Source organism: Musa acuminata, chromosome BXJ2-3 (genome assembly GCF_036884655.1).
Source record: "Musa acuminata AAA Group cultivar baxijiao chromosome BXJ2-3, Cavendish_Baxijiao_AAA, whole genome shotgun sequence".
NCBI lineage: Eukaryota > Viridiplantae > Streptophyta > Magnoliopsida > Zingiberales > Musaceae > Musa > Musa acuminata.
Genome location: NC_088340.1, coordinates 13,360,133 through 13,374,402, shown reverse-complemented (window position 1 = coordinate 13,374,402; position 14,270 = coordinate 13,360,133). Strand labels below are relative to the sequence as shown.

At 38.5% G+C, this 14,270-nt stretch overlaps 3 protein-coding genes across 5 annotated transcripts; 2 read left to right on the top strand and 1 right to left on the bottom strand.

The window, feature by feature from the left end:
* The first annotated feature begins 971 nt into the window (after positions 1–971).
* On the top strand, positions 972–5,579 carry LOC135583496 (uncharacterized protein At2g24330-like). 2 transcript variants are annotated; one of them, XM_065099271.1, is made up of 6 exons: positions 972–1,125; positions 1,292–1,542; positions 2,645–2,789; positions 4,231–4,340; positions 4,571–4,985; positions 5,057–5,579. In XM_065099271.1, the coding sequence occupies exons 2-6, from the start codon at positions 1,294–1,296 to the stop codon at positions 5,395–5,397; spliced, it is 1,260 nt and encodes a 419-aa protein (XP_064955343.1). In that variant the 5' UTR covers positions 972–1,125; positions 1,292–1,293; the 3' UTR covers positions 5,398–5,579. The 2 variants fall into 2 exon arrangements, with proteins under 2 accessions (XP_064955343.1, XP_064955344.1); XM_065099272.1 differs by lacking the exon at positions 972–1,125 and having other exon boundaries at positions 1,145–1,542.
* Positions 5,580–6,468: 889 nt separating this feature from the next.
* LOC135607450 (ATP-dependent Clp protease adapter protein CLPS2, chloroplastic-like) lies at positions 6,469–7,674 on the top strand. Its single transcript, XM_065099270.1, has 4 exons — positions 6,469–6,832; positions 6,910–7,008; positions 7,183–7,292; positions 7,377–7,674. The coding sequence occupies exons 1-4, from the start codon at positions 6,598–6,600 to the stop codon at positions 7,458–7,460; spliced, it is 528 nt and encodes a 175-aa protein (XP_064955342.1). The 5' UTR covers positions 6,469–6,597; the 3' UTR covers positions 7,461–7,674.
* A 9-nt stretch (positions 7,675–7,683) lies between these two features.
* Positions 7,684–12,550, bottom strand: LOC135607448 (uracil-DNA glycosylase, mitochondrial-like). Of its 2 annotated transcripts, XR_010485184.1 has the most exons (9): positions 12,165–12,550; positions 11,591–11,993; positions 11,291–11,511; positions 10,265–10,423; positions 9,481–9,511; positions 8,570–8,705; positions 8,259–8,342; positions 7,930–8,069; positions 7,684–7,798 (listed from the first exon to the last, which is right to left on the bottom strand). XR_010485184.1 is itself a non-coding variant. In XM_065099268.1 (8 exons), exons 2-8 carry the CDS (start codon positions 11,889–11,891, stop codon positions 8,003–8,005), a joined length of 999 nt encoding a protein of 332 aa, XP_064955340.1. In that variant the 5' UTR covers positions 11,892–11,993; positions 12,165–12,550; the 3' UTR covers positions 7,859–8,002. The 2 variants fall into 2 exon arrangements, 1 of the variants encoding a protein (XP_064955340.1); XM_065099268.1 differs by lacking the exon at positions 7,684–7,798 and having other exon boundaries at positions 7,859–8,069.
* Between the last annotated feature and the right edge of the window lie 1,720 nt (positions 12,551–14,270).

The window sequence follows — 14,270 nt, the reverse complement described above, 5'->3', positions numbered from 1 at the left end:
GCTCGTGGCTACCTCAAGTGGGTAACTCCGACGTCTCCATCTTTCGGTGAATATGAAACAACCACAAATCCTCGATTTTGAAGCTTCCTATTTACCGTCCACTTTTTATTATTGACCATTTTTGGAAAAAGAAATATTTTATTATTATTATTATTATTATTCACAATTTCAGTATTACCGATTTTATCTTTTATTTTTTTCATCTTCACATCCTCTTATTTTATTCTCGCTGTTGCGATGTTACTCGTTACACCCTCCAATGCCTTTATACTAATGTCATCTACGCTCGTGCTACAACCCCTCGATGCTCGTCAAGATGAGGGAAGAAGAATTGAGAGAAAACGGAACAAGGAAGAAAAATATATTTATATTTATTTTTTTTAAAAAAAATATATATAATGATTTAAAAAATATGATTATAAATTGTAAAAAGATCACAACTAATAATCTACAATGAATTTACGAGAAAAACCTTCCGTTTTAAAAATTTTCATAAAAGATGTCGCTCCTTTATCGATTTCAAAATAACATAACGATCATTTATAAAATACCAAAAAAATTATAGTTCTATTTTTTTAAAAAATATTATAATTGACATAAAGTAATATTTTAATATTTTTATTTCAAACTAATAAAAAGTATATTTATTTTTTAAAAAAATTATAATTATATTAAAAATAATATTTGATCTATTAAAAAATAATAGATCAAATACAAAGGGTGAGTTTTTTTGTTTGTTTGTTTGACTTGTTTAGTTAATCACATTTTGCGATACAAAGAAAGTGGGATAGTAATGGAGAAAGTTAAAAATGAAATATATATATATTTTTTAATTCACCTAATAATAATAATAATATTGTTGTTGTTGTGATCGTTATTGTTATCTGCCCGATTTCGAGGTCAACCATTCAATTAATTTTGACCAGCTTCTCAACTGCCACGACCACCCTCGGCTAACTGCGCTCCTCTTACGCGTGGTCCGTCTCCTTTCCTTGGCCACTAGGAACACGGTTCGCTTTCTTCTCTCCATCCGGACGGTGGCGATACTTTCTTATCGGAACCCCATCGAAAGAAACGAACAAGAAAAGTTCTCTTTTTTCCAATCCAATCAGAGAAGAATCATCGGTGAGTCCTTCGATCTGATCGCGATCGCGATCGCGATTGCCTCTTCTCCTCTTCCTCTTGGATCCTTCAACTCGATATATAATTTTTCGTCTCCCTTTCCGTTCAATTCCATCGGATCCCCTCTTCTCCTCCTCTCCCCCTCCCCCCCGGTCCCCTTCTCTTCTAGAAATGGTGGTGGAAGAAGCTGCTACGGCCGCCGTGGTCGATCCCGCAAACTCGTCCAAGGGAGGAAAGCCGCCACGCAGGGGGGTTGTCTCCCGGCTGTGGAGAGGGATTTTTGGGGCCGACGATGACTTCCAGAAGAAGTTGGAGCACCTCTCCAAGGAGGAGGCATCGGTCCATGCGAGGTTGAAGAGAAGGGCTAAGTCGTCGCGGAAGATGACCAGGAATATCATAGTATCCTCCGTGATTCTCGAGGTGAAATATTGCTCTTTTTTCTTGCCAACTCCTTCGATTGGAATGGATTGATGTGTTTAAAATCAGATTTTTCCTCTCTTTTTCATTGTTCATTGTCTAGTGGCTTTGATAAATTTGGGGGGGGGGGGCAAAAAAAGTCCTGGAGGTTATGTTTAAAACAAGGAAGAAAGTTCTATTCTCTGACGAATTGGAGAATAAGTTTAGAAGAGATGCATTGATTAACTTTGCAACGTGCACAAGTAGCCTAGTTATTAATTATTAAGTGAAATAAATTAGAAAACAAAACCCAAAAAAATTCATAATAATATGGAAGATTTAGTTCCAATTGGAGGGTAATCTTATACATTGTTGAACTTCTTAGTATAACCATCAACTCCAATTTTCTTATACTCGGTCTTAATTCGGTTTGTTGTGGTTGTTGGTTTCCTGACTATGATGTTTCCCTACTTAGGTCACTTTCCCCTCCAATTTTCATGATTAATAAATAGCCATCTTTGGTTGCTGACTAGCTGGTCTCATCAATATATTTCCAAAGTTTCCAGCCTTGTTAATTGCCTGTGTCAACTTTGTGGACAATTTTCTGCAGTATCTGCCTGCTATGCTATGGCATTCATTCTTGATGCAATTCAAAAGTTCCTTTCTCTTATATTTTTCAACCTAAAATTACTTTCTTTTTCATATTTTCGCTCGACATCATATAGAAGATTACCACAGTTTTCTATCTTGATCTTTCACCTTAGGATGTTCCTGTCTGGAGTGACAACACAATCTGCTCCTGTAAACCAGCAACTATTTCTTAGGCAGTAGACTGCTTTACAAACTTATCACATGTTGTCTTGTGGAATAATACAAAGTCAACTCTCATAGTCTGAGAATTTTCATGTTTGACTTGCTGTTGCATTGGGTTATATATACGTTGGAATTTGTTGATGATACATATTGGATTTATTTGTTGATTTAGTTTGGTGCAGGGAATTCCTGTCAACATTGGTAACTCTTGGCATGTATTTTTCTTTTTGACTTAACGAATTACTTGGCTACTGACTTAAGAAAAAAAATTCAAGTCTGATCTTGGTTTCTGAAAGCAGCTACTTCTTACCAGGTGGTAGCCGTGACTTGTGCTATAGTCACTACAAGATCAGTGGACTTGGATTGGAAGATGAGGGCTATTCGTGTATTGCCCATGTTTGTATTACCTGGCTTGTCAACTATTATCTACTCCGCACTTGTAAGCTTCACAAGAATGCGTAAATATCAAACTCTTCACCAGCTATTATTAATTTAATAGTTTATTCCATTTGCTCCATACTTTTGTATGAGTCGCCCGATATTAGATAATCTTATAGTATAATATTTCATTTCTCCATCTTTATGGTTTACATATGTGTTAGTTAGTCCATTCTGTAAAAGTATCTTGGTTTATGCTTTCTAAAATTGTGGGTAATTGATCTCGTTTCCCTTTCAATTATCTTAGTATACAGATATTGCAAATAGTTTGAGTGAACTACTTGCACAAGGAGACTATCTTTTATGAGTAGAATATATTTCCATATGAGACAATCGATTAAAGCTCATTGGCCAAAAAGATATCCATGCAGTCAGCCCCAAGCTGTTGAGACATTATGGTTGTTGTAGTAGTTGTTGGGACACTATGGCTATTGTAGTAATTTCTGTTGTACAATTGATTGAAGCCAAAAGTTGTAGCTATAAGCATCACTCGGTTCCCCATGGAAAAAAGCAATTTAATCTATTCTAAATGATATCATACAGTATGGTTTTTACCAATTATGTTTCATTCACAGTGTCTTGTTTATTTTGAATAGCTTTGTTGCTTAATAATCTCATTCAGAATGGGCCCCACATGTCCATCCTGAAATTCTATTTTTCATAAGACTGGTTAAAATAGTCTACATATGGTTAGCCATTTAGTCCCTGAACAGAAGAGATGATGCACAAATTTTGTACTCTGAGAGTAAGTTGGATATTAAGGGATAGATAACTATTATTTTCTAGGTCATTGTAATAGAGTTTGAATGTCATCATAAGAATAGATTTCCTTGGCAAAAAAAGCAATATGTAACAGTGATTGTAGCTTCTAAATGTTTGAAGCCTTGTGATTGTTTTATGATGTAATTGGTCAGGTCAAGTAAATTAAAAATATTTTATATTCGCATATTAAAATGAGATGTATGGCATTGATTTTCGGAATTTTCATCTGAATTAGTTGATGTGCTGCAAAGTTCATGTGAATTTCTTTTATATGACCTCCTTAGTTTGTACGTAAGGGGAGTTCTGCTTTTTCTTGTGTGGTCTGTCATTACATTTGGAAGGAAGCAGAGTTTGGGTGCTTCATTAACATTTTTTTAGTTTCTGTTTGTAACGGTGGTTGCTAGATTAGTTTAGCATCACAAGTTTGTCTCATTGCTCTGGTTTTCTTCTCTTCAATTTTCATTATCTTCCTTTTCTTTAACAAATTTGCAGGATTGTTACTCCACTCCTACCTAAAAAGGTGTAATATAATTCATGTTGCAGTTGTGGCACCGTCATGCCCAATATCAATTTGCTACTGTCCATGCTTGTGGATGCCTGTTATTACACATTGCTGTTTGTTGAACTGAGTGCAAATATGTAGTAGATTTCTGTTTTTAGATATTTGTGCATCAGGACATTATACTTTCTTTTCTACAGTTGATGATAAGGACCAGAAAACCCTCGAAAGGCTTCGTGCTGAGAGGCAAGCAAAAATTGATGAGCTCAAGGAGAAAACAAATTATTACAACACACAACAACTTATTCAGGTTTGTTCTTGATATCTCTGTTACCCTTGCACGCTTGCTTTCACTCTCTTATATTGCTTGCCTGCTGTCGTGTTAAACATGTTTTGGGGTAAAATCATGGCCCTCTTTTTATGGTGTACTTTGTTCATTTTATCGAACTTATACTCCATGTGTTCCTTAATTGTGCTGCTTGCTGGCATTTGTTAACGGTTGTTTAAGTGTGTATATCACTGACTGAACTTTTGAACCAGAGGTATGATCTTGATCCTGCTGCAAAGGCGGCGGCGGCAACTGTTCTGGCATCTAAGCTTGGGGCAGATTCTGGCTTGAAAGTCCATGTGGGCGATGAATCTACTTCAAGCACACTCGGTAAAAGCAATGATGTTGAGCTGGTGCAGTCTTCTGGGCTGCATAACAGGAAACCGATGCATAGGAGAGGTCATAGCACCGGGAGCAGCACAACATCTCAGATCATCGACAAAACACTTAATGAGTATGTTGCCGATACCCAAGAAAATGGTTCTCCTAATCAGAGGGTTGTTGAACACTTCAGAGGTTCAGCCTTGGACGACGGAGGTTGGCTTGCTCGGGTAGCAGCCCTGCTCGTGGGAGAGGATCCAACTCAGTGCTACGCACTGATATGTGCCCACTGCCATATGCATAACGGTGGGTAGAGCGATGCCCATTACTTTTCCTAACTGGTTTTCTCAAAACTTACGGATGGAGTATATATGCAGGACTAGCTAAAAAAGAGGATTTCGCATACATAACATATTACTGTCCGCACTGCCATGCTTTGAATGGAGGGTCAAGACACTCAGAGGAAGAATTGGGATCCAGTTCAGGGAAGGACACACCTACCTCTTCACTAGATGGTGATGCTATAAGTCGTAGCAAGAACAATGCAAACTCGATTACCAGAAATGCTGTTGTGAGCAGCTTAGCAACTGTAGAAGAGATTCCTGGTGGAGGAACTGATGAGAACGTGCTCGATAAGCATGGTAGTGGCAGTCCTGTTTCAGCACAAGAGATTCCTGAGGAGGTTGATGAGAAGGAGCTTGGTAAACATTCTAGTTGAAGCTTAGGATCGCTGTTCGAATCGGTTGCTGTGTGATGACAAAGTGTAGTCGGCTTTCTTTCATGTGTATATGATTAAGACAGGTGTTTTCACCTGTTAGTAGATGCGTGTACTGTAATAAGACCGATTTGTTGATGCCTATTTGATGAAATTATAATGTTTCATTAACTTTTGGAAACTAATTATCTGTTTCCAATTTTTTTCATCCATATAAAAAAATGCAAATTCTCAAAAACAATCCTAAGTTTTTTTTTTTTTTTTTTTTTTTCTTGTAGAGTGATCCCTATTTAATTTATTTCTACATAGGTTTTTTATTTTTCTAAATGACAAGATTATTCTTGGCTTTCGTCTTATCAGTCTTTGTCTTGTTGTGGTTGTTTTTGTTTCTCATACGTTGTTGTGACATCCTCCTCCATCGCCAAGGCTCTTGTTTGTCGTTGCTCTCACATTTCCTGTGTGTTTGACACAACCTACGTTTTCGTTACAGTGAACCACACAGAGGAGAAGGGAAGAGAAGCCCCAGCCGCCCCACTGTCATCGGTATGATGAAAGGTGATGAGACGAAAGACGACAAAGAACCTGATAATTGACGATAAAGGTAATAAAGACGATACCATGATTATCTTATTGCCCACAATCTTAATATTGTTGGACAACGATAAGATAAAAGATAACGATTGATATGGTAGGTATAAGATGTAATTTATCTTTTAGAAAAAAAAAAGTTTTATCAAAATAAAATGAAAAGATGCTGTGCGGAAAACAAAAAAAACTAAGAAATTTTTTAAATGAATTTATCCTAAAAAAAAAATTGAAGAAGTAGCCAACTTTTGTTTCTCTAGCCTTCCATGGATGCTGCTGATTATAAGGTTGACTCGTACCACTTTCACAGATCAGGAGAAACATATCTGTAGCAGGCAAACGAGCCACGGCCCTCAGACGACGAATAAAAGAGAAACGAACACACGCCCACCATAAAAAAATATTTACACATAATTTAATTTAATTTTCTAACGCATTTTTAGTGGGCTCCTCCTCCCTAAACCCTTCATCAATCCCGGGGGCACTCTCTGTTCTGTTCCGGTCCGTTCTCACGAGTTGCTTATCCTCTTGCGAAAGCCCTCTTCTTCGAACCATCCATATCAGGTCTTCGTCTACGGCGGGCATCTTCTTCTTCTTCTTCTTCTCCTTCTCCTTTTCATGGCTCTTAGCGGCAGAGTTGGAGCATCATGGCCTGCTCTCAACTTCTGCAACCCGGTCCCTTCGGCTCCCCCCGTTTCTACCCTGCCCATGCCGTCTAAGTCGAGGGATGTGATGGCGTTGGTCGCCGCTTCGACCGGCGGCGGGTTGGGGTCGTCGAGAGGAGGAGCCGGGCTGTTGGAGCGCCCCACCTTCGACCAGTCCCAGTTCGACACCCTCCCCGAAGCCCAAGAAGGTAAACTAACTTTCCTCGTCGATTAAACCATTCACTGGGTCTATCTGCCCTAAAACACTGTTCTTTTGTGTCCGCAGGTGGAGACATAGGCAGGCTTGCGTCGAGGAAAGGCCTGGGAAGCGGAGACAGCTACAAAGTTCTGCTCATTGATGATCCACGCCACACGGAGAAGCTAGGTATGCGTACCATCATCTATATCTGGATGCCACTTCTTCCTCTCAAGGGCTAAGACGCCGGGGTGAGACGTTGAGTTGCGCCCAAAATATGATTTTTGACATTGATCTGTAGCCCCAAATTGCCTCCGTTTTGGTTCCTCGAATTCTGAAGCTTCTTCCTCGACAATTTTGCAGTGGAAAATGTTCTGCCACAAGTCGTGCCATCCGTTACAGCCGACGGTGCGAGACAACTATTTCGCGAGTCTCGGCAACTGGGTGTCGCAGTGGTTATTGTTACTGTTAAGGTATCCATCCTTACGTTAAGCATTAAGGAAGAAAGAGATCTTTGCCTTGTGATTCTGACATGCTGATGCCATGTGATGGAGCAGGAGCACGCGGAGTTCTACGCGCAGATGATGGTACGCCGTGGGTTGCGTTCCGCGATAGAACCCGATTCCAACCTGGAAGCATGAGGAACAATAACGCATCTTCGCTGGAGTTCTGTCGAGCATAAGGCGTTCAATTTTGTCAGAGCGGAGTCATTTAATCACTTTATTATTTTTTTACTAGTTTTTGATGCATGACAAACTTCTTTATCGTTGAAATCCGAGAATGCATGTTATGTAATGCTTGAATGGAAGGAGTGGTTCATCCAATAATCGACCTGAAGCACCCTTTTAAGTGCAATCGTCACTGTAGCATCTCTCTCTTAGCTTTGTCGATCGGAGATAACTGATGCGTATGAGAAGACTCGAGCACCTGCTGGTTCTCTCCAGATAAATATCAACACCTAAAACTTGAAGCGTCCATCCTGTTCGATAGGGAACCGTCAACATCACAAGACTGCCGCTAGCTATACACTGCTGTGATATGTTCATGGTTCATAGATTTCCAAATAGTGCTATAATACACTGCTAAGTTAGTTCAAAAGTTGGCCAGAACCTATAACCCAGACGATAACTGGTGGTGATTGAGATCTTGAGCTGAAAACACACATGGAAGCGTTGCATGTGATCTACAGTTTCCAATCGATGGGAGAAAGGCCGAGTTTCTCCAGTGCCCGATTTGTCTCAGAAAAATGCCTGTAACATGAAGAACTTACCATCAGAGAAGAAAATTCAAGTTGTATACCGAGCAGCTACCAACTAAATTCATCCCATATGCATATTAACAGGATAGCCTGAGCTATAATGCTCACACCCGAGACAAGTATCTTTTACTGTATGCATAAAGGAACTTCGTTAACATCGGTCATTAACCTAGGAAACAACCTGCATCCGAAGAACCCTCTGTTAGCAGAAAGGCCAGAAGGATGAGCAGCCCTCAAGATGCGATGTTTTGACCCATCAATCAGTCTGCAACAAGCAACGTAATAACCATAATTCAAATGGAAGTGCAGCATCAACAGCTAATTTTTGCATGTCATATCCAATAATCCAAGACTGTTTCTTTGTTGTTGTTTGGCAATGTTGTCCAATTTTTAATCGTTTTAACCAGAAGGCATAAACCAGGTCAAACCACACTAGACCAAGCAAAATATATACGTATACAAGCCCAGCAAATTGGAATAAAAAGAATATACCTTGATTTTTCTTGAGCAGAATTTCCCCACAGAAGGAAAACAACTCCTGATTTCTTCTGTGATATTGTTCGAATGATAGCATCAGTAAATGGCTCCCACCCCTTTTTGGCATGTGAATTAGCTTGATGATCCCTAACTGATAAGGGAAATATGTTAAATTAATATATACATATATATATATATATACATATATATATATATACACATATATATATATATATACACGTATATATATATATACACGTATATATATATATACACGTATATATATATATACACGTATATATATATATACACATATATATATATATACACACATATATATATATATATATATATATATATAGTTGGACAAGCTAAAGCAACCTCCAAGCATTTTTGTTGGACTAAATAGTACCATTTGCCTAGTTATCAGTAATCTAATAAACTACGGTTCGCTAGTAATGAAATTGAAGCCAAGGATTAGGAAAAAAAAACATAAATGCCTTTTATGGTAACATTTCATTATTGCCTATTAGGAGTCACTGAGTTGCGACCAGTCCAAATTCTTCTACCAACAAACCCTTCGCTTAAAACAGAAAGGCAAAGAGCAGAACCAAAATTGCACTATTAAGCATACTCCAGAACAGCTATTGTTGACATGGTTGAGTTAACCTTTATCCAATCCAACAATTAGCTTATATATATCACAGATAACCTCACCAAAGCAAGTTAATTTCTTTAACCATTTAGGAAGAGATGCTGGATATTTAATAGCCACAACCAGTACCAAATTGCAAGAAGATAATAACTCCATAAAATTTCTACTTCACGTCATCCGTCGCTAGATTAATGTAACATATTCCACAAACTAGCAGCACAGAAAAACAATAAATAATCAGTCAAGATGCTAACAGAGGAAGATAACATACCAGTGAGGACAGCATTGAGCAAAAGAACACCCTACATTAATATCCAACATCAGTTCAAAAGACAAAAACAAGCAAATAAGCAGAATCAGTTAATTTTGGATATCCAATATCAATCATGAAACACGAGATTTCAGATACTAGAATGTTATAATTCAATATTGTGAAAATTAAAATTTTTATGTCAAAAGAAATCACTTGTTACTATTATTTCATGAAACATCAGTTAAGAAAGTTGTTAATCAACAAAATAAATTCCAAAATGATGATAATAATATACTTTTTATACAGAAATTATTGGAAAAAAATTCTTCAGATGATATAATCAGTAGTCCAACTATATTATCAACTCTTTTTCCAACAATACTAGAGGAGATTGAATAAAATTTACAAAAAAGATAGAGAAATATAAGAAAAAGGCAACATAAACCTCTTTAGAGGTACTGAGCGATGCACGTTAAGTTAGTCATGCCATAAAAGATGGTTTATCTTGTCCCTCGAGGCTAGATCTGCATTTAATATCTCCCATCTAACAAAAGCATGATTGGTGATAACTTGGTTGATACCATTAAAAATTATCAATTCAGCATGAGTAAAAAAGACTTAAAAGAAGAAGATTGCTCTGAGTCCTTGAGATGTGTTATTTATGATTCACACTTAAGAAGCAACAGATCATTGACTTAAAATATATTCACATGTGCAAAATGCCTTTCTCAAAATATGAGAACAGCATATTATGCAACAAATGGCATGATATATGTCGAAACAATTCTGTGATATTGTCTACCTGTACAGCCCATCTTTCCAGATTTCCGTGCAATGGCACAGAATGCCCCAGATCTTCTTTAAGTTCCTTAAAAATGTTGACTAGGCTGGAAGGAATCTTGACCCCACCTGGTACCGAGAAAGCAAGACCCATGGCTTGACCATGTCCATGATATGGATCCTGTACGATAAGTATCTATTGTCTTCAATTCGAAAGATATGAAGAAAATGGCAAGATAGATTCATGAATTACCAGATTATATGCATCACAGAAGAGAAATTTTAGATAAGTGGGAAGAGGAATTCAAAGTAACTATGGGATAGACATACTGACATCAAATATGCAGAAGGTAGCATTCAAGTTTATGCTTGGATAAAAGAAAGTATTCTCAATATAGGAGTTGATAAATTTCCTTCATTATTCTTCGCAACTAAAGTCTTGCTGAATTTTGTTATCTGTCAAGCAGGCTTTGAAATCCATTTTTTTCTGCTTGCCCCTGTCCATCTAATATTGGCACAATAATGAGCTAAATTAACATGAGATTTGAGATATCCTGGGATATTTATGGTATTCAGCATGTCTTACTGTAACCATGACAGAAACCGAAAGAGCTTAAGTATAATCTAGTGTTCTATCATTATTCTTATTAAATGGAGATGGCATGGAATGTCCAATCTAGAACACTAGATATATCCAAAAATGTGGCTTCAAGTAGAAAATTAGAAATTACAAGTAAAAGAACAAGATCTAAGTTACACTTTCTAAAAGTGATTGTCTGGAATAGATAAAGAGAAGTTATCATGCAGGAGAATGTAAAGGACTGTAATGTATGGCGAAAGCTTGCACCTAGAAAATCCTAATACCTTTCTCTAGAGCAAACTATGTAAAAATTCTATGACAACAGGACACACTGACATTTCTGAACTAACAAAATGCATCATCGAACCGGCTCCCTTCTCCAAAGGAGCGCACAAAAAACATCCTTTTTAAAGAAAAGTGAGAGAGTCATTGCAAATACCAATGGCGAGATGCAAAGGGGAAATATACCTGTCCGATGATCACAACCTTCACTTGATCAAAGGGTGTCAAATGGAGAGCATTAAATACAAGGTATGGCGGAGGGTAGATCGGAACACTCCCTCGCGTCTCCCGCTCCACAAACCTACAAAGATTTTTAGCGTACGGTTTCTGAAGCTCCCCTGGGAGAGCCTCCAACCAGCTTTCCTCCACCAAAAGTTCCTCCAGCTTCACATAATCCATCCCTTCGGCTGCCAGTGCCCATACAATCAGCCACCACTCGTGGAACAAACCAAAAGGAGCTGTAAACCCTAACAAAGTTCCGAGTACCTTTGGCCTTCTCGACTCTTTCTCTGCAGATCCGGAGGTTTCGCTTCGACCGCGCAAGGGCCTTGTTGATCTCGATCCGCTGCTTCTGCTCTGGGGTGAGGGCGGGGGCAGCAGCGGACTCCGGCGCGGGGTCGCGGCGGGCGGGGGAGGCCTTACGGAGTGGGGAGACAGGGGAATGGGGGATTAGGGCGTCGGGGGGTTCGGATGGAGAGAGAGGGCGGAGCCGCTTCGCGGGATGGAAGAGCTCGTCAAGGTTTTTGGCGGACGAAGCCATTTTTTGCCCTTCTCCATTGTCTCCCATTCTTTCTTTTGGTTGGGTGCGTCGGCGCGGCCAATTATAGACGACGATGCCCGGCGGACGTCGTTTTGGCGGGAGGTGGGCAACGTTGCCTCCCGTGCCGTTCTAGGGATTTGAATTGGAAGTATATATTAATTATAAATCAACTCGATCATTCGCGGAAAATGTAAATCGAGCTCGAGTCCAGATTGAGCGACATTTAATCCACCTCTATATATATATATATATATATATATATATATATATATATATATATATATATATATCACGCTTTACCTGGAACGGCCGCGCTCGAGTTGCCGCTGCCTGCTGCCGTGTTCGTCCCCATGGTCGCGCCGGCAGGCTCGATTCGAGCCTCCTCCTCTAAGATTTCTCGTTTCTCCTTCAAGGTCGTCCGCGAGCTATCGAAGGAAACTTGGATGGTTGTTCTTCTTTTTTCCCCCTTAGACGGAAATTATAGGGTTTCGAGCGATCCGGTAAAGCCGCCGGAGAGAATTGTGGATCGATTGCAGGTGGTCTGGGAGTCTTCAATCAACTGAAGTCCTTCAAGCATTCGCCAGTCCTGCAATCTGTTATCGTGGCTGTCCAGGTTCGATTCATTTGTTTCTTTCGTAGAATGTCGTCGTTCCCTATGTGGCTAGTGTTACCATCGATTGAATTGTCTTGATTTACATGACGAGGAAAGTTGCTATATATTCATCAGGCATGTTATAATGCCCTACTCTCATCTTGTGAAAACTTATTTAGCAAGATTCTCCCTTTTATGTCAGAGGTTGATGTTGAAATTTTTGTTTGAACAGCCACAGAAAGTGAAGTTTCAGCTGAGATTGGGACAAAGTGAGCCCATATATGATGCAATCAAGATTGTTCAAAATTCTTCATCATGGCCAATCATCCTTTATCGTGCCTGTAAACGTACAGTAGAAGGTAATATGTCACATTTGATTACCAAATATAGATTTTTTGAAGTTCTTTCTTGTTCTTTCACGTATGACTTGCATAGGCGTGCTATGTCTTTTATGTTACTTTGCACAGTGAGACAAACTTTGATTCTCCTAAGATGAAAGGAATTGTTTCCTTGAAATCTCATATTCTTATGATATAATCAGTTAGTTAAATTATTTGTTGTTTGTTATATAAGTGCATGGATGCATCAAATTCCATTTCTTTTTAATGAAGTGTTCGTTGTCTTTATTCGTTTAGTTGATTTTGCTGATTTGATGGCGATCTATAAGGATTTTCAAGTTAGACAAATATAGTTTCCAACAGGTTGCTTTTCTTTTTTTATTTTTTCAAGCATTTCTTTTCCTTTTGCGGTTCAGATCATGAATATTGTTCTTATATTATAAGTCAATTCTTAATGATCAATCAGGCCATTGTGTCTAGGATCTTAGAATCCAATGGTATTGATCTTGGGATCTGAATCAAAGTTACCCAAACAATGCCGGGGCACATTGTTGGAATAATACCAGGGTAGCTTCTATAGACCAATGAAATGCGACATTCCCTACATGATAAAACTCCATCCTATCTGTGCCCTGCATGTGGTTCAATTAATATTTTGGGATTTCGTATATTAGAATCACATATCTGTTGCTGATTAACGCTTGTGCACAAAAGCAATCTCTGTTTTTCTGTGGGATCTTTGAGAGTAAAAAAATTTTGGCTTCTGAAGTTGAGTAGATTAACACTTTGGTGAGAAAATTTATATACTGCCGGAACAATAGTTGTACGTGGATTTTGAGATTTAGTCCTTTATTACTGTCCTAGGACATCACTTTTTTTTTACTTCCGTTCATACTTATATTCTTCGTTTGTATCTTCGATATTTGATATTTGTTTATAATATGATGTGATGGGCCAATGAACCGATAGGTTAACTTTCTTGTGTCAGGCCATTGAGGAAACTGGTGACAGGTTACAAGAAATCATTCTCGTACTTAGAGGTGGCATATCTCTGTTCGTGTTGTCATGCACTTAGTTAATTTTGTCTAAACCGTACGACACCCTTGTATGTCTATCCGTAAAAGTTAATCTTCCCGAAACCTCATATGGTCCCTTAGGACCTACAAAAGAGAAAATGGGTTAAAGAAAACGTCTCATTCGGGATCCACAAGCAATCATTTTAGTAAATATTTTATAGCCAATGCAAATTACAAACAAACTTCACAATCTCTGAATGGTCGCACAATAAAGGGTCCAAAATGGTCCACTACAGATCAAGATCTCCTACAAGTATCCACATTGTTAGGAACAAGTCGACATTAAGAGGGGGGGTGAATTAGTGCAGCGATAAAAATTACGTCGATTCGAAATCTCTCATTTGACTAAAATCGATTTCGAAAAGTTACTTAAAATTAAAAGCGTACTGAAGAGCATAGT